Below are 20,113 nucleotides of genomic sequence, written 5' to 3'. Positions count from 1 at the left end.
AAATAAAAATAAGTAGTATTGACTAAAGCTGTTTTTGATGAGAAAATAATCTCCTGGACACAAATCTAAGCTTTAGTTTATGCTAGTCGATGCTTTGTCGGTTATGGACAACATATAATGAGAGCCAGTGGTAGCCATAACTAGCTATGGTAGAAGCAAAAATTACGAACGACTGGCAATCATTTCTTAGACCGATACTTTTTCACTACAGGGAAGTTCTACTTGTTCCGTCAATGTAAAAAACTGATGACTGTATTAAAAAATTATAATTTAAATAATTCTTCAAAGGCCTTCACCGCTATGGGTTCTTCTTATAAAAAAACTAAAAGATTTATGATTTTAATGCACTTAAAAACTAAAATACTTAATACCTAATCAATAGTTAACTATTATGAAGAAATAAAAGGCTTTTTTATTTTTTATTTTTATTTTATTTAATTTATTTATCTTCAAAGGTTACAGTGTTGAATCCGGTGTATTTAAAAGAAATGGACCAAATCTTATTGTTGCCGGAGCACCCAGGTCACGCGGATATGGTCAAGTAAGCTTTTTTTGCCTTAATAGGCTTAATCCTAACTTAACCTAATTTATTCAAGCGCGGCCGCTGAATAAGGCAGGATACTTGCAAAATAAAACCCCTTTTTTAGGTATCCAGAGCGTTGTAGGCTGTGCCTACAACGCTCATAAAAAAATATATCGGAAAAACAGGTTTGATATTCGAAGCAGATTTACTCGTAAAGAGCACAACATGATTATTGAATGAAACTCGATCAGGTTGTGAGAGAAGATTACCAATAAACTCTCGAGTGGTAGAGAATGACTATGAGTGAAGTCCCGGATTTGTGACCGCTGTATGTAGGTATAATGATGTCTTTTAAAACTAATTAACACTCACTTTCCCCGCCTAATCACCTATAAAACCACTCGGCCTCCCACTACTCCCTACCTAGCTCATGGAACACTACGTACTATTTCGGCGTGTGATGACACAAGCCGACCGATCTAATGACTCACTCGCACCGACATGTACGATTTAAGACAATACAATTAAAAAAAACTTTAGTCACCCAAATAGGTATTTATATTATAGAGTAATAATACAACAAAATGTAAAAGACATGTACTTAAACGATGTAAACAGATTAACCATTCGCTGCCCGCGAGTATTTTATTGGTGAGCCCGTCTGCGTTGAAGAAGCCGACAGTCAGGGAATGCGGTTTTAATCTACCGTTGTGAGCCATTAAATATATCTTTATATTCCTCTATCGGAGCATGATACTGTGCTCGCCTATTGCCTATAGTGATAGTTATATTTTTTCACATGTCACGTAACGGATACGACCGGTCGTCCATTTAGGAGTCAAATGAAATGTTAAACACGAAACAAAAGATAATGTGAATGACGAAGACGATATTTTTTGCAGGTGCTAATCTTCAAGCCATATTACAACCGCCTTGAAATAAAATATAAAGTAGTAGGTGATCAACTCGGTGCGTACTTTGGTGCAACTTTATGCTGCACAGACATCAATGGCGATGGAATAGTAGATCTCCTGGTGGGAGCTCCGAATTATGTACGAAAAGAGAGTGTACTACACTATGACCAAGGGGCTGTGTTTGTTTATTTGACTAAAACACAGGTAAGTCTTAAATATACAGGGTGTTACGTAATATTTCCCATAACTTCAAGGTGTTGACAAGACCACTTATGTATAGGAGCCTAACTGAATAACATTTTTTTTTTAACTAAAAAAATTTTTTTTTTTCTTTTATCAACCCATATTTGGCTCACTGCTGACCTCGAGTATCCTCTCAGAATGAGAGGGGTTAGGCCAATAGTCCACCACGCTGGCTCAATGCTGATTGGCAGACTTCACACACACAAAGAATTAACAAATTTCGAAGGCTTCCTCACGATGTTTTTCCTTCAGCGTTTGAGACAGTTGATATTTAATTTACTCGTATTTACAAAAGAAATATTTTAAATTTTTTGGACATTCATAAACTGCGCAAAGGGAGGGATGGACTTTTTATAACTTTTACTATGTATCTTTTCTATTCTTTTAGTATTATTAATATATTTTAAATGTAAAAAAATAAACGAGAGAAATTTAAATTAAGCGATCATTATTTATCATCATTATCAACCCATATTCGGCTCACTTCAGCGTATGACAGTGACAGTAGAGACACGTGATTATTAATTTCTTAAAATGCGCACAACTGAAAAGTTGGAGATGCATGCCCAAGACTGGATTTGAACCCACACCCTCCGGAATCGGAGGCAGAGGTCATATCCACTGGGCTATCACGGCTGTCTAAAAACCTAAATTAAGTGATAAATAATATTCATTCAATTAAATGATATTAAGTACTGTTTTCAGAAAGAACATTTTTCTTTGGAAGCAACAGGTTATGTATCGGGATCTGAAGTGAGCGGCGCTCGGTTCGGTAGCTCTATCGCTGATTTAGGGGACATTGATGGCGACGGATTCAACGGTAAGACTAACAGTGTACTCGTAACAGTAAAATATCGTTTTATAATGCATCAAGATCAGCATAAGCGCTTTATAGATAGATAGATAGATATACTTTATTTGCACACCACAAAGACAAATACAAGTGAAATAAAAACAAATTAGGAAGAGATCAGCATACAAAAAGGCGGCCTTATAGCTAAGTAGCGATTTCTTCCAGGCAGCCTTTATAAGTATTCTGTGATCAAGATATTCATCACATTCATAGTATCATGATTTCAACATTAATTTAATTTAAGTTTCTTCATCACCATCATCCTCATCATATCATCATTAACAACCCATATTTGGCTCACTGTTAAGCACGAGTCTCCTCTCAGAATGCGAACGGTTAGGCCATAGTCCACCACCAGACCAAATGTGGATTGGTAGACTTCACACATCTAGAGAATTAAAAAAAATTGAAATTTGAGTTATTTTAAAAATGGCAAACATTAAATGGCACGTCAGATTTAATATTTGATTATTTCTATTGCTTTAGATATAGCTGTAGGAGCTCCATGGGATGACAACGGAAAAGGGGCAGTGTACATCTACAGAGGTGGTAGAAATGGTTTGAACAAGCAATATGTACAAAAAATTGCTGTCAAGGAATCAAACACATTTGGCTTTTCAATATCTAAAGGCGTTGATATGGACGAAAACAACTGTAACGGTAAAAAGATGTATAAAAGTAAAAACAAAGTTAAACCTAAAAAACCCTATTCCAGTTAGATTATTAGTTTAAAGGGTTTCTTGAAATAGACGAATAAAAAAAAAGAATATTCCTTCTATTCGTTGTTTGTTAATTATTAGACGCGAATTTGATTAAGCTAAGTTTTGTGTTTTCTGTTTCAGATTTAGCGGTAGGTGCCTATAACGTCAGAGAAGCTTATATCTTCAGATGCATTCCGACTGTGTTTGTGAGCGTGTCCATCAGAGTGCCGGATGCTGTAAACTTACCCGTCAACGCCACTAACTTTACTGCACTGTTTTGCGTGAATTCTACTCCACGAACAACAATAAAAAATAAAACAGAAAAGCTAATAAAATTAGGTAAGTATAAATTTTAAAGTATGTATAAATTATAATGTATAAATGTGACCAACACAAAGTAAGCAATACGTCCATTCCTAAAAAAAAAAACAAAAATTCATTTATTTCAAGTATGCTCAGTATACAAGCACTTTTGACACGTCAGTTGACTATTTGTTCATGCATATTAGTAAGAAATTGTCATAAGTTTAAACCATTGGACACTATAAACTGCAGAAGTATTTCAAATGTTATGGAAATATCTGCAATAGAATTAATTGAACACAACATGATTATAATATGTATCTACAGGGTACCTAATAATAGATTAAATGCTCTTGAAGTTTTCTTTAACACCGTAGCTGATATTTTGAAATTTATCTGTATAAAAAATAAAAAAATTGTTATTTGCGGTGACTTCAATATTGACATACTTACACCAAGTAATACAGTTGATAAGTTTAAACAATTAATGACTTCTTATAATCTGAAATTTGCAGTAAACGAGCCAACTAGAGTCAGCAGTGGAACCTGTCTTGACAATTTTTTACATAACGTACTGAGAGCTAGTGCTAAAGTATCTGAACTGGCATTATCTGACCACTCAGCTCAAATTTTTAAATGCCCTATCAAAAAATGTTGCCGAATACAATATTGGTTCATAGAAAAAAGGGACTACTGCAAAGAAAACATTGTGAAATTTAGAAGTTGTCTTGAAAGTATAACTTTTTCTGAGGTAATAAGTGCCAATTCTGCTAATGAGGCATTCAATGAATTTTACGAGACATTTAAATTATTCTATGATCTTTGTTTCCCAGAAGTAAAAGTGAAAATCATTAGCCATAAAAGACCCCGTTGGATATCGAAAGGCATTAGGCAAGGATGTAAGCGTAAAAGGCAACTTCTTTGGAATTACAGAACAAATACAAATAATAAAAATAAAAACATCTATAAAAACTATTCCAAACGATTAAAAACAATAATTCGCCTAACCCAAAAGTCTCAGAATACCTACGCGATTTCCAATTCACAAAACAAATCGAAGGCAATGTGGAACATAATACGAAATCAACAAAATAATTATCCTAAAGAAAGTGTAGAGCAAATTAAAGTTGGTGATAACATTTTCAGGAATCCTATTGATATTGCTGAAGCATTTAACGAATTTTATGTTAACCAAAATACAAGGAAACTTAATAATCAAAATTATGTCAAACACTTAGATGCAAATATGCCACATTCATTATTTATGTTTCCAATAACTACTCAGGATGTAATATTAACAATAAAAAATTTGAAAAATACAAATAGTACTGGTTATGACAACATTTGCACAAAAGTTATAAAATATGTTTGTCTAACAATCTCGCCGGTTTTGTGCTATATAATAAATCTCTGCCTGGAACAAGGTATATTCCCTGATAAACTTAAAATATCTATTATTAAACCATTATTTAAAAAACTAGATAAAGATGATATGTCATGCTATCGACCTGTAGCATTAATTCCTATATTTTCGAAAATCATTGAAAAAATTGTATATAATAAATTATACTCATTTTTTGAGAAAAACAATATATTCAATGATAATCAAATGGGGTTCCGAAAAACAAAAACGATTAACACGGCGATTTATCAGTTTATTAATAACGTAATGACAAACATAGATAACAAACTAATTGTATCAGCATTGTTTATGGACCTAAGTAAAGCTTTTGATAATGTTGATCACAAGATACTATTGACGAAGTTAAGTAAATATGGAGTTAGAGGCAATGCACTAAATTTATTGAAAACATACCTCATAAATAGGACACAAATAACACTAATAGATAGAATCGATATGAATACGCGAACTGAGACTAAATATTTATCTAAAGAGAAAACTGTTACTCGCGGCGTACCTCAAGGAAGTGTATTAGGTCCACTACTCTTCCTGATATATATAAATGATCTACCGAATTCAACAAATCATCCCATGGTGCTATTTGCGGATGATTGCACTGTGATCTATATAAATAGGAACATTACTGAACACGAGAATTCTATAAATGACAGTCTGTTAGATATAATGAATTGGTTGGACGATAATACGCTTACGTTAAACTTTAATAAAACAAAACTAATGAATTTTCAGAATATAAGGAGCCATATCACATATGATTTAAACATTAAATATTTCGACAAAGTAATTGACGAAACTTATGAAACAAAATTTTTAGGATTAAATATTGACAAACATTTTTCATGGAAAACGCATACTGAATATGTGTGTTCTAGGTTAAATCAGCTTTCTTACATGTTATTTATGCTTTCCAAGAAAGTTGATAATAAAACCTTACTTGTGGCATATCATGCCCAAGTTGCTTCGATTCTGAGGTATGGGATAGTTTTCTGGGGTAACGCTAGCTACATTACAAATGTCTTTGTTGCACAAAAAAGATGCATAAGAGCAATATGTGGATTGCAGAAAAGGGAAAGTTGTAGACCCTATTTTAAAAAATTAAAGATATTTACTGTGACATCCCTATATATATTTGAAATCGCATTATTTCTGAGAACGAACGACAGATTATTTCAAAGGCATAATCGTGAGCGTTGCAGAGATAGATTTCGGTTTCCTCCCCACCACACTGCTTTCCTAAATAAGAGCATCTGCATGATGATTATTAGAATATATAATAAATTACCAAAGCGTATAAGACAGGAGAACAATTTAATTAGTTTTAAAAATAATCTGCGTAGGTTTCTCCTGGACAATGCGTTTTATGACATAAATGAATTTTTAACTTTGACATTTTAATATAAATTTATTCTTTTGACAATATGATGTAAATTGATTTTTGATTCATTTATTTTTTATTTGTATTTTCTTTTTTTCAAATTAATTAATATTGTTCTTCTATTCATTATTAAAAGTAATTTCTGGAATGACATAATATTTACTGTAAATGTAACTAATATTTTGCATGCCAATCGGGCGTGATACAGAACAGATTATATTTATTTGTTAAGACCTTGTAAACTGTATCAGCAAATAAAGGATTGTATTGTATTGTATTGTATTGTATTGTAAAGATTCTATCACCGGTTCGGAAGGCAGATTCTGCTGAGAAGAAACCGGCAAGAAACACAACAGTTGCTCTTTTTAAAAAAAAATCATACAATAATATTATAATTACAATTGATTACAACATTACAATTTCTTATAGTTTTACTTCCTGTGTGAAGGTGGAAGCTGATCCAATGGCCTTCAAGCAACTTTATCATTAAGGAACTCATCGATGGTGTAGTAACCTCGACTAAGCAAATGTTTTTTTAACACATTGCTTAAAGCTATGCATTGGCAGGTCCATCACAGTCTTGGGGATCTTGTTATAGAAGAGTACACCCAAACCTACAAAAGATTTTTTTACTCTTTGGAGACGATATGCAGAAGTAACTAACTTATGCCTTATATGCCTTATATCCTCTCGAACAAGTTTCAAATAATTCTCAAGGTAAAGAAAGGCTTGGCTCTTTAGTAGTAAAACATTAAAAAGCCAGTTAATGATTATACACATATAACATAGTTTCGGAGATAAGCTTGTACTAACACACACACAGACGACTACACAGCCACAGACGGTTTTAGTTAAATTCAATTCATTTTTTGACAGGTGTTACAGCGAGAATATCTATTGGTACAAAAGAAAATCGAGCGAATTTCAAAGGAGACAGAGAATATGATTTAAATATATCAGTGGGCATTGAGAAGTGTGAAAAACAAACTATTATGATTAAGGTTTGTTCTAATCTTTATTTACCACTAGAAAAGCACGTTATTGGTGAGTGCCATGGGCTACATTTTATCCCCGTATTCTCACAGGAACGGGAACTACGCATGTGAAACCGTGGGACGTGGGCTATCAACCAATAAAATAGAAAGTTACTAATCTAGTAATTATTCATAATCTATTTTGTTTCCAGCCGGGAGCCGACTTATCGAGGCCCATTTCGATAAAATTCTATTTGGAAGATAATGGCTCTCTGGAAGGTAGGAAAAATGTTTACCTACTACTATTTTCGTGACCAGAATTAAAATTGTAATGGACAATATATACTGCAACTGCAACAACATATGGAGTTAGCGGGTAGTTGCGACTTCGGCTACCCTTAGAACTCCTTAATCCGTCTTTGTTGCAAAATCCTTTCTTAGCGGAAGTCCACGAATTATAAATTACCTCCCTGCGTATCTTTGTATGTCAGCAATTTTCGTGTCAATTCGTTTTCATATTCTTTCTTCCAAGAAATTCGTTGAGACGTGACACAACAATAAAAGAAACAAACTCATATTGTATCTTATAATTTTAATTATTTGTGTTATAATTTTAATTATTTTATTAGACAGTCAAAATTTTCCCCAAAACGCTGCAAGGCTATCAGCAGATTCAGTTTTGCAAACTACCTTTGATATTCAATTGAGGAGAGACTGCGGCGAAGACCTCATCTGTAAGCCTCTCTTGCACATGTCTTTGGAACCTTTGAACAGGTGAGTCATTTTGTAAAAATTAACCACGCAGTATGGTCAATGTTAAGTTTAAGGACTAGGTTCTAGGTTGAGGATGTCCTGGGTTTGATGCTTCTACTGTCCTCCTACAACAAGCTATTTGCTTCAGTGGAGTAGAGACATAGTTCATTTACTTAAAAAAAAACCAATACATACAATCCAAGTTTTGAGTTACTGCATCGTACACAAATACTTTAACTAAAATAATATATATATTAATTTTGAATTTTTAAGTTTACCTATATTTCAATTTAGGAGCTATTTCATTTCAGGACGTATGTACCGGGAACAAATGATACACTAGGCGTTAGAGTTTCCATTTTAAATTCGGAAGAACCATCATACGGTGCTAAAGTACACCTGACTCTGCCATCGCCACCCAAAAGACTTCCCACCGAATGTTCTTTAGATGACCTTGTCGTAACTTGTCATTTGCCAGCGCCTTTGTTAAGATCTGAATATGTAGAGTGGAATATTGAGTTAGAGTACACATATAGAGATACTGTGGCAAAGGAGTTAAAAGTTGTGGCAATTCTAGAAGATCCTTCCTATGATGGCAATGATGCAGCGAAGAGCAGCAAAGATGTTGCAATCTTAATTTCACCTGAAGCTACAATTACTGTACGTGGGTATGTATACAATTCGCAGAACATAATTATACATTATACATTAAATAATATAGCCTTTATTCACATAAACTATTAATATAAAAAGAAAAAAAAATTCCTTGTCCAGTATTTGTTTCTTGCTACATTTGCCTGCATTTGATCTGTTTGCCAATCGGCAAAGATCTCGTCCCACCTCTTTCATTCGAGTCTTACTTTAGTTACTCTGTTCCATGTCACACCCGTCATTTGCCTGATGTCATTCTCCTATGTTCTCTGTGGTCTGCTTGTTCTTCTTTTTCCTTTTCAGCAAACTTGTCCTCTGATCATATGTCTTGGCCATCGCTATTTAAGCCTTCTAATTTTAAACGTTACGTCTAAAACGTTTGTCTTGTTTCTTATATCATATTTTTAATCACATCTTCTTCACGTATAATATACTTCTATAAATAGCGTTTTGGCATGTCGCAGTTCGTTTACTGAGTGAGAGCTTTGAGTTAACGTCCATGTTTGGACAGTTAATATACAGGTATTAAAACAAAATTGTACCTACTGACTAAAATCATTTAGACAAAGAGTGCAATAAAATTTCCTGCAATTCCCGTGCGTAAACATAACGTAACGTAACCTCGTTGGTACCGTGTTTATCTTAGCCTTTATGGCTTCGGACCACGAGAACCTATGTCGAGCTGAGCTGCGCTTTTCTGTTTTCTAAGACAGTTTCAGTCCGGAGTGATAAGTCGATAGTGCTACATCTCTATACCTCGGAAAACACGTGAAACCATCTTTCCCGGTCATTATCACTAATATCTGATAGTGATCGTACGCCAACCCGCATTGAAACATTGTGACACGTCTAGGCTCCATCATCATCATCATTATCATCATCATCATCATCATCATTATCATCATCATCAACGTCATCATCATCATCATCATCATCATGATGAATATCCACTTGGCTCCATATTCATTTCTTATAAGAAGGGAAACATCCTAGCATACGTCAACGACATATGTATCTCGTAAAGACATACTGTCGGCCAAAAGAGACGGAGTTGAAATATTGGTCTCTCCACCTCTGTTTCGTCCCATCGCAACGGAAGAAACAACAAGTTTTCTTTTTTTCGAGTCTGCGTTTGGTGGATGAAGATTTATCTCTCGGCTCTAAGTACGTCGTCATACTCATCTTAGGTCTACAATTTATAACTAGCAAATACGTGTCAAACCTTTGTTAACTTTCCAGGAAGGCGCTGCCCAACGCGACAGTCGCAGTGACGAGAGACAAATTCAGCGAGAGGGGCAACGTGGCTCTTGTTCATTACTTTGAGGTCATAATTGTTGTAATTTTTTTTGACGGCCTCCGTGGCGCAGTGGTATGCGCGGTGGATTTACAAGACGGAGGTCCTGGGTTCGATCCCCGGCTGGGCACGTTGAGATTTTCTTAATTTGTCCTGGTCTGGCTGGTGGAAGGCTTCGGCCGTGGCTAGTTACCACACTACCGGCAAAGACGTACCGCCAAGCGATTTAGCGTTCCGGTACAATGCCGTGTAGAAACCGAAAGGGGTGTGGATTTTCATCCTCCTCCTAACAAGTTAGCCCGCTTCCATCTTAGACTGCATCATCACTTACCATCAGGTGAGATGGTAAGTGATGATGCAGTCTAAGATGGAAGGCAAGGGCTAACTTGTAAAGAATAAAAAAAAAATTGTAAATGTTTTATTGAAATGAAATTTTAGTTTCAATTCAAATAATGATTATACCAGCCACCAACGGCTAGGCCTCCGTCCTTGTAGTATTTGCCTCCGTCCTTGTAGATTAGGGACCAACATATGGTGATCTCTGGAACTACAGAACCGATTTTGAAAATAATTTTACCAATTTAAGGCTTTACACTACTAACGGGAGGACGGTTTCACGGTGGGCGTCATGATGATGATCGTCGCTAAGGATGATGAGGAATATAATAAATTAATGTATAGTTATAAATACTTTAAATGTATAGATCGAGCTGATGTTAATTTTATATTTTTTACAGGTTACCAACTTTGGCCCTTCAGATTGGTTTCGGTTGCCGGTTCAAGTTCTTCTACATGAGAATGTAAGTTATTAAAAAATTACTCGACAGATTTCAATAATTCTTCCACCATTTCAGCTACGTTTTCTATAGGCTATATTAATTATTATATATGTCGCCGTGGAAGCTTGGCTCACTGAAAAATCTATAACCTCAAACGTAATAATTATCATGTTTACTCTTGAGTTATTTCGAATCGACTTATTATCTAGTAATCTAATGATTTTGCAATCAAAATAGTGTTTCGTTTTGATTTAATTAATAAATTTTGTTTCTCAAGTAACAGACAGGTGACAGCAGTAGAAAAGAAACTCTTTAAGTTCTATGTTGCGATTTTGCTGTTGTAACGGTCAGCAAAATCTATGTTAATTAATTTAATAAATTTAGAATCAAGTTTGCATGTAATTAGGTTTTGATTATTTACTCTTTAAGTAATTAAGATTGTAAAACGTTACCACCATAATCGACGTGGTGGCGATCGGTCAATATGAAATGATCATGTAACTCCAAATGGCGCATGGCCGGTACACTTGACTAGAGTGAGGCACCCTGCCTCCACTTTAGTCTGCTGATTTAGTAATTCAGTTTTAATCGCATTTTGAGATGGAATAATCGTCTTCCATTTGTTAAGTAGGTGCGGTATAAGGCGCTCGCCGTACGGTCGGCGTCAGTGATCTTGTGGCGTTCGACCCGTCCACAACTTTTCCAATCCTTCATGGGTTATTTGGGATAGGCAGGAAGAATGACTTGAGTAGTGAATGATGAGTGTTGGCAAGTCGCAAGGGGTTCCTTAAACCTGCACCAGGAGTCTCAAGCCCACGGGGCTGCTCAAGGTATTCTCTGCCATTCTGGGTTATTTGAGTTACAGTTTGATTTGTTAATTAAGCTTTCCTGGCAAATATGGAAACCTGTGTTCAACATTGGTTTTTCTTATCTTTTTTTTAATCCACTTCTAAATTTTTCTTAAAAGATTTTTTTTTACAGACGAATCTGTCAAGTCAAATCAAAGGATGCCAGGAGTTAGGTCCAAGCTTGGAATGTACTTGGGACCTTCCTGTACAAGTATCTATGCCCATAGTTCTTCCGCTGCGCTTTGATATGGGTCTATACGGTAATATAAATGTTCATCTCACTTCCAATTTGGAGTTGTTTGTTCCAAAAAAAAAAAATTTAATTTGTTTAAAATAATTCATTTATTTCAATAAGGCTTAGTTTACAAGCACTTTTGAAAGTTCAGGACTTAATTTATTTTAATCTGATGGAGGTAATAATAGTCGAAAACTTAAAATTAAAGTTACGAGGATTCCAAATGCGCCTTGGTCCCAGATGAGCCCACAAAACTCAGCCAAGGTCTGATTCAAAGATCCATGATAGCCTAGTGGTTACTCTGCCTTCGATTTGAGATAGACGAAGGTTTGAATCCAGTCCAGCCCACGCACCTCCAACTTTTCAGTTATGTGCATTTTAAGAAATTAAATATCACGTGTCTCACGGTGAAGAAAAATCATCGTGAGGAAACCTGCATAGCTAAGAATGTTCTTAATTATCTACGTGTGAGGTCTAACAGTCCGCATTGGGCCAGCGTGGTACGCTATTAGTCTAACCCCTCTCCTCTCCTTCTGAGAGGAGACTTGTGCTCATTAGTTAGCCGAATATGGATTGTTAATGATGAAGCTAATTATAACTTAACCTGTTTGTTAGGTTTGTGTTTATCAGAAGTGGACCATTTTTGGGTCCATCAACAGAATAGCTTAAAGTTCGGTTGATGTAGGATGGTGCGGGTGACAGTTCGTTTCACTCTTGAAAGTTTGCAGCAATTCACCATAATAGTAGGCGCGTATAATTATGAACGTCATACAGGGGACTATGCTATTTGAAAAATTCTTCAGGAATATGATATTTTAGGTATTGTTTTAGTGTTTGACATGGATTTTTCAGGTAAACTTTTAGAAGAATACAGCGAGTTCAACATTTCAACAACCATTGTGATAAACCTGAATGGACAAAATAAGTATGTTAATTTTTAATTATGGTAATATTTAACTCGAACTACTGTTACTTGTACGTACATTGTTTCTGTGCTACTGTTCGTCTATTGCACACCTAATGGACACCCCCCCCAAAAAAATCATTTGACTGTTGAAGAAAATAAGGTTTTTATTTGAATAAAAGGTCACACACTACCAAAATAAATGTATTTGTAATTTAATGTGATGGCTGTGCTTGTTTCTTGTCGCAAATGAATTCAATGTTAGGAGTAATTTTGGACAATTTTAACCTTATTTTGGCTAGGTATAATATCAAGCCACCATTACGTAAATCTTGTCGCGAACCCCCTGCCGTCAAATGGCGAACCCCTAGCGGTTCGCGTACCCCACTTTGAGAAGCCCAGGTCTATTGGTTAGCCTATAAGGTTTGGGATCACGAGGTTCTGGGATTCGAATCGAGTCTGTGGAACTAGACAGAGATACTGAGATCCTGTTACTTCAAACAAAATCTAATCTATTCCTGTGGGGATGATTTGTATAGCTATTAGGATAAGTTAGCTTAAGTTCCTTATTGTATTCTTTATCTATACTAGTATTGTAAAGCTGATGTTTGATTGTTTGTTTGAACGCGCTAATCTCAGGAACTGCTGGTGCGATTTGAAAAATTCTTTCAGTGTTAGATAGCCTATTTATCGAGGAAGGCTATAGGCTATATATTATGCCTGTATTCCTACGGGAACAACCTCGCGGGTGAAACCGCGCGGCGTCAGCTGTATGTATAAAATTCTCAGCCCGGAGTTGGTGTTTTTACATCCCCGTGCCTTGGAGAGTACGATAAGCCGTTTGTCACGGTTTTTATCCCTAACACCTGATAGTATCCGTTAATCATAATGGTCGTTAATGATAGTGTTCGAAATATAAAATTATAACCACCGCCCCGGTTTGTGCCGCGTCTGTAGTTCAAGCGATGTAGCATGGTGCGGGTGACTATTCGTTTCACTGTTGAAAATCGCCACGATTCACGATAATAGTACGTATTATGAACATTATGCAGGCAACTGTCACCCATACCATGCTACAGCGCACGATCTGTAAGATCCATAATCCCTCTCTCTCCTAAAAAAAGGTTGCCTGACCTGAGGAGAGTGTGGCTTTAAAATTAATGAACTTATCTCGGTATACTAGTTTCAAAACATTTTCCCTTTTTCAGGACTGAATATATAACAACTACTCTAGTATTAGAACCGGCGCCGCCTATTTGGCCCTACATAGCAGGAGGTTTTGCAGGAATTCTTTTGCTAGCAGTAATAATATTAGTTTTATACAAAGTAAGTACTTAGTTCAGGTTTAAGCATAATCATTATTAGACTACAAGCCCTTGGAAAAAAAATTGAATAACGCGTCTATGGCTGTTACTCGAAAAATAACTCTGAGCACTATGCCGTAATTTCTGAGCGGTACAAGTGAGTACGTGAGTGAATGGAATATCTCAGGTACAAATGAGGAATTACGACTATGTTATAGTGTTAAAGATGGTTAAAAATAAATGTCGAAAAACCTAGTGCCGTACTAAAGTGGTGATACCGGAATAAGAAATCTGTGCAAATTTTTAATTCGCCTATAATTGCAGAAGCAATATAGGTCATTTGTTATTGTAGAAAGTTAGCGATTGTAGAAAGAGAATCGACCTGCCACTTGGCTAGGGGGTTGATGAGATACCTAACTAAGGATACCTTGCATGTTGTTAAGTATTTTCATCCCGTTAAAATCAACAAAGTCTTACAAACTATATACCAACACCTTCCTCTATACCTACATCAATATATAATATATATTAGTGAAAACTGCAAGATTTGTTCAATAGTCTAAATTTATCGTGACGTTATTTGTATGCATTATTCAGATTTATGAATCACATGCAATTTTTTCTTTATTCTAGTATGGATTTTTCACAAGAAATCGAACAGAAAACTTCAACAGGCTAAATCATGAAACCAATGGAGCGATTACATCTAGTACGAACTTGAATGAAGCCCAGAGTTCGGATACAGAAGAAATTATCGCTACTGAGGAACCGAGCTTCAAGGTTGCATCATCACAAGAGTTACTGACTGGTGATGAATGGTTATAGTGACTTGTGAACCATTCTGGGCCGTGAGTCACCAATGCTGTTACAAGAAAATGGACACATTATAGCGTTTTAATTTAATTATTTTATTACCTGGTAATATTTAGTAAAATATCCTACTAAAATTATAAACGCGAAAGTTTGGATGTTTGTTACTCTTTAACGCCGCTACTATTGAACCGATTTGGCTGAAATTTGGAATGGAAATAGATTTTACTCTGGATTAACATATAGTCTACTTTTTATCTCGGAAAAATCTATGGTTCCCGTGCCACATGTGCCGTAATGTAATATAAAACCATTGTCATCCGTCTTAATATGAACGGTACTTTTTTGACAGAAAAGTGGTCAACATTTTATGAACAAAATTAAGTTTTTGAGATAAAATATAATAAAAACCCATTTAATTCTTTTATTTTAATAATTTTGACAATTAATGTCAACCATTTATCTATATCCGTATCAAAAAAAAAATAAACGCTGGTGTGCGCATTCGTTATCTGTGCAAAAATTACAAGCGTTTCAAAATGTCATCATAAGGAAAACAGGCAAAGATGCAAATTCGTATTCAGAAAGTGTGTTTCCTCGCAAATCTATACTAATATTATAAAGAGGTAAAGTTTGTAAGTTTGTAAGTTTGTCACATTTTTTAAATGGGGTAATCTTCGGAACTACTGGTCCGATTTTAAAAATTCTTTCACCAGTAGAATGCTAAATTATCGAGGAGTGCTATAGGCTATATTTTATATTGGTATCATTTATATTAGCCGAGTTATCACAGTTTTTGTCATACAGGTCGGACTGAAAATCCTCTTAAACAGACTTATTCGCATGCGCTGCCTTAACTATTGTGTAAAATTGAAATTAATGTATGGAGACTTTATGTATCTTTAAAAGTTCTACAAAAAAGTCCGCGACACCATATATCTATCTTCTATATATTAGCAGATATAGTACCTTTTGTGTTTTAAAAATTATTAATTTTATATACTTAGGTTTACGTCATTATTTATACAACTAAACTTTAATCCTTATTAAAATAAATTATTTAATAATCACAAGGATATTATGGAGATAAGATTTGCCCTTTACAGTATGTTAATTACTTAAATAGTTTCGGAGATAATACAAAATTTCTAAAAGACGCAGAAATTCCGCTATATGACGCCCGGCGCTTTCATTTATGTAGTTCCCGTTCCCGTGTGAATATGGGGATCAAACATAGCCTTTGACACTCGCAAATAATGTAGCTTTCTATTGGTAAAACCATTATCCAAATCGGTCCAGTAGATCCAGAGATTACCTCCTACAACCACACGAACTTTACCTCTTTATATTATTAGCATAGAAGTCTCTATTTCTCTTGGTCATACCACCATGACTCTCGAAGGACTGGACCGATTTTGCTAAGGGTAGGAGTAAGATAGAGAAGTTACAGGGTAGGGTAGGGTACGGGTAGGGAAGCGTAGGGGTAGGGTAGGTTTAGGGCCGGGTTTAGGGTAGTGGTAGGGTAGGGGTAGAGGTAGGATAGTGGTAGGGTAGAGGTACGGGTAGGATAGGGAAGTGGTAGGGTAGGGATAGGGTAGGCGTGAGATAGGGGTACGGGTGGGATAGGGGTAGGAAAGGGAAGTGGTAGGGTAGGGGTAGGGTAGGCGTGAGATAGGGGTACGGGTGGGATAGGGGTAGGAAAGGGATAGGGTACGGGGAGGGTAGGGGTAGGATGGGGGTAGGGGTAGGAAAGGTAGGGTTAGGGTAGGGGTAGGTTTGGGGTAGGGTAGGCGTATGGTGAGGGTAGGGTAGGGGTAGGGTAGGTTGGGGTAGTGGTAGGGTAAGGGTAGGGTAGGGTAGGGGTAGTAGTAAAGTTGACATCGAAATTTACGCGGACGAAGTCGCGGGCGTCCGCTAGTGTTGTATAAATCGTCATATGACATACGTGCGCTTTGATAATTACAGCCTCTGCTTCCTTATTTATAGCTCTCGCCTTTGGCTCGAGCTGCAATATCGCCTTGGCTGTAATTTTCAACTTACTGCACTTATATCATAATATACTATTAAGAGTTTTTATAACAATAACTCTTCGTTTTAGTAAAAAAAAAATAGAAATGCAATACTCGGTCTAAAACCGCAGTCTATGCCAACTATAGTCTCTCAAGTACTTGGCAGGTGATCCAGCTTCTGCTGATGCAGATTAAACAAGGAATATTGCACTGTTGAAAATAGTTTGCTGCATTTTTGCGCCACTGCAGTTTATACAAATCACTCGACCGTAAATTCATTGTGGAATCATTGACTTGGATATTAATGATAGCAGAATTGGAAAATACCAAGGGAAATACAAAATAATATTGATAACGGAAATACCGTACAGAATATACAATCATATGCGATTGTGGAAAACACATATGTACGAGATATCATTTATTATTTACTAGTGGACCTGGTCAAGCTTTGCTTAGAGTTATGCGTGCTTCTTCCCTACCTCTACCTTAATCCTACCCTACCCCTATCCCTGCCCTACCCTGAAAACTGCACAATGATCTATAGAAACGTCCACCCTCCATTTTAGGGATTTAGGAAAAGTTAGAAAGAGACAAAAATTAGCCTATGTCACTTTATGAGGTGGTAGACTTCGGTCGTGGCTTGAAAAACCACCCTGCGATCAAAGCCGCGTCGCCAAATGACTGATTATGGCAGGTAACTGTTACGATTAGTCGTGTTCCGGCGCGTTGGTCGCAAAAGCCGTCATAAGGAATTGGGTCTGTACAGTAGCTCTGCTTTCTGTGACAGAACCTGATCTGTGGAATAGATGCACCGGAAGTCTCGATTTGGAGGGTAGCGGGATCCGAAGCACGGTTCTCCGCTGGCCGACCGCAGTTAGTAGGGGGCCCAATTGTAGGTTAGCCACCTACGAAAGGCTGCCCCGCCAACTAGCGAAAAATCCTGGAATGGCATCCATCGTGCCGGTTGGCGTCCGGAGAGAGGGTCCGATGGCGAGTTCCAGGGGGGTTCGGGCGTCCCCGCAGTCTCCATTCGAGCCTTTCATTAGTGTATCTTTTTTATCAGATTGTGGAGTCTATGATTGCAGAGCCTCGTACAACTTCCACTTCCTTTACCCTATTCACTTCATAATTATGCAGCACAAGAAAAAGAAGAGTAAATTTGTTCAGCGGTTGCACCCCCTCTCTCTCAAAGTGCATCTCACTAATATAAGGGGATTGCACTCTAATCTCGTTGCAGTCCATCATCATCTTGAGACTGAGAGGCCGAATTTATTCTTCTTGACGGAGACGCAAATCAGTAGTCCAGCAGATGCAGCGTACCTGCATTACCCGGGATATGCGTTGGAACACAATTTTAAATCTCACGCTGGGGTGTGCTTGTTTGCTCGTAATGACATCTGTTGCCGACGTCTCCGTAACTTGGAGGTGCCCAACTTCTCCATCTTGTGGTGCTTATTGGATATGGGCATGGAGCAGATCGTGTATGCTTGCATCTATAGGTCGCATACCGGTGATCAGGAGACAACTCGGATGTTTCAATATCTTACCCAGACGGCTGACATTGCCCAGCGTCGGTATCCAGCTGCTCAAATAGTATTTCTGGGGGACTTTAATGCCCATCACCAAGACTGGCTGTTCCCATACCAGACTACAGACCACGCTGGAAGAGAGGCTCTTAAATTCTCCTTGTCATTAGGTCTCTCTCAGCTAGTCCATGAAGCGACGCGGATACCCGACATTGAAGGTCACACACCTAATTGTCTGGACCTTCTGCTGACTTCCGACCCAGACCAGATTACAGTGTCAGTTGCCGCACCCCTTGGCACATCCGATCACTGTGTGGTCAAGTCGGTCTCAATGTATTACCCTCCAAAGTCTGGCTCTGCCGGTACTAGGCGGGTATGGCGGTTTAAGTCGGCAGACTGGGGTGAGATGCGGCACTTCTTTGCATCTTACCCTTGGCGGCAGATATGCTTCTCTTCTAATGATCCGTCGAGCTGCGAACAAGCTATATCAAAGGTGATACGTCAGGGTATGGAATTTTTTATTCCATACGCTGACATATCTCTGGATGGCAAGGTTCCTCGGTGGTATAACTCTGCTTGCGCTGATGCTGAAATTCTTAAAAACTCAGCGTTTGCAGCGTGGGCTGAAGCACGTACCACTAAAGCTCCGGATATCTCTGCAAAGAAGAGAGCATTCAACTTAGCTGCCAAGTCCTACAAGAAGGTTCTAAAGAAGGCTCGTTTCAACCGTACCAACCGCATTGGGGCCAAATTAGCATCTTATCCACGGGGTAGCAAAGCTTTTTGGTCTCTTGCGAAATCGGTTGAAACCAACTTCTGTCGTCCTTCGCTTCCACCCTTGCTGAAACCGGATGGATCGCTGGCTTTCACCTCAAAAGACAAGGCTAACATCTTAGCGACTCTTTTTGCGGAAAATTCACAGCTCAATGCTGGGAGCACCTCCCCTCCAAACATACCATCATGCGACACTGTCATGCCAGAGATTCGCATACGCCAATGTGAGGTTTTGAAGGTGCTCCGCAGCTTGGATGTGAATAAGGCTAGTGGTCCTGATGGAATACCAGCAATTTTATTGAAAACATGTGCCCCTGAGTTGTCTCCTGTTTTAACTCGCCTGTTCCGTCTCTCCCTCAAGTCTGCTCAGGTTCCGAAGGCTTGGAAGGTTGCTAATGTACAACCTGTACCAAAAAAGGGAAGCCGTGCCGACCCGGCCAATTACAGACCTATTGCAATCACTTCCATACTTTGTAAAAGTATGGAACGTGTATTGAACAACAGGCTCCTGGCATACCTCGAGCAAAATGATCTCATGTCGGACCATCAGTACGGTTTTCGTCGCAACCGTTCGACAGATGATCTTCTAGTGTATGCCACTTACATCTGGGGTGAAGCCATCGAGAAGCATGGTGAAGCGCTCGCAGTTTCACTAGACGTCTCGAAGGCTTTTGACCGGGTCTGGCATGATGGCCTTTTAAGTAAACTTCCTGCCTACGGGATTCCCTCTAGCCTATGTCGCTGGATATCAGATATCCTGAGTGAACGATCATTTCGAGTTGTCGTAGACAGCAGCTCGTCTGATCCAATGGCAATCAATGCCGGAGTTCCTCAGGGATCAGTTCTCTCCGCTACACTCTTCCTGCTGCACATAAACGACCTGCTCAAGCCAGGTTTATTTGGGTATGCCGACG

At 37.6% G+C, this 20,113-nt stretch overlaps 1 protein-coding gene across 3 annotated transcripts in view; it reads left to right on the top strand.

Moving 5' to 3' along the window:
- LOC112058501 (integrin alpha-V) overlaps positions 1-15,043 on the top strand; it is a 44,458-nt gene extending 29,415 nt beyond the window's left edge. For 2 of the 3 annotated variants that reach the window (XM_052883473.1, XM_024099379.2), the window contains exons 7-21: positions 456-541; positions 1,426-1,641; positions 2,386-2,500; positions 3,020-3,193; positions 3,376-3,573; positions 7,212-7,336; positions 7,522-7,588; positions 7,939-8,083; positions 8,374-8,730; positions 9,953-10,037; positions 10,745-10,807; positions 11,768-11,894; positions 12,722-12,794; positions 13,982-14,099; positions 14,711-15,043. In XM_052883473.1, coding sequence (XP_052739433.1) covers positions 456-541; positions 1,426-1,641; positions 2,386-2,500; positions 3,020-3,193; positions 3,376-3,573; positions 7,212-7,336; positions 7,522-7,588; positions 7,939-8,083; positions 8,374-8,730; positions 9,953-10,037; positions 10,745-10,807; positions 11,768-11,894; positions 12,722-12,794; positions 13,982-14,099; positions 14,711-14,902 — 2,141 coding nt within the window. In that variant the 3' untranslated portion in view covers positions 14,903-15,043. Of the gene's footprint in view, positions 1-455; positions 542-1,425; positions 1,642-2,385; positions 2,501-3,019; positions 3,194-3,375; positions 3,574-7,211; positions 7,337-7,521; positions 7,589-7,938; positions 8,084-8,373; positions 8,731-9,952; positions 10,038-10,744; positions 10,808-11,417; positions 11,536-11,767; positions 11,895-12,721; positions 12,795-13,981; positions 14,100-14,710 lie in introns of those variants that run through there. The other variant, XM_052883474.1, reaches the window with a different exon arrangement.
- The last annotated feature ends 5,070 nt before the right edge of the window (positions 15,044-20,113 follow it).

The sequence above is a fragment of the Bicyclus anynana genome, chromosome 9 (assembly GCF_947172395.1).
Source record: "Bicyclus anynana chromosome 9, ilBicAnyn1.1, whole genome shotgun sequence".
NCBI lineage: Eukaryota > Metazoa > Arthropoda > Insecta > Lepidoptera > Nymphalidae > Bicyclus > Bicyclus anynana.
The sequence above is the reverse complement of the archived record's forward strand: the minus strand, read 5'-3'. Positions and strand labels throughout refer to the sequence as shown.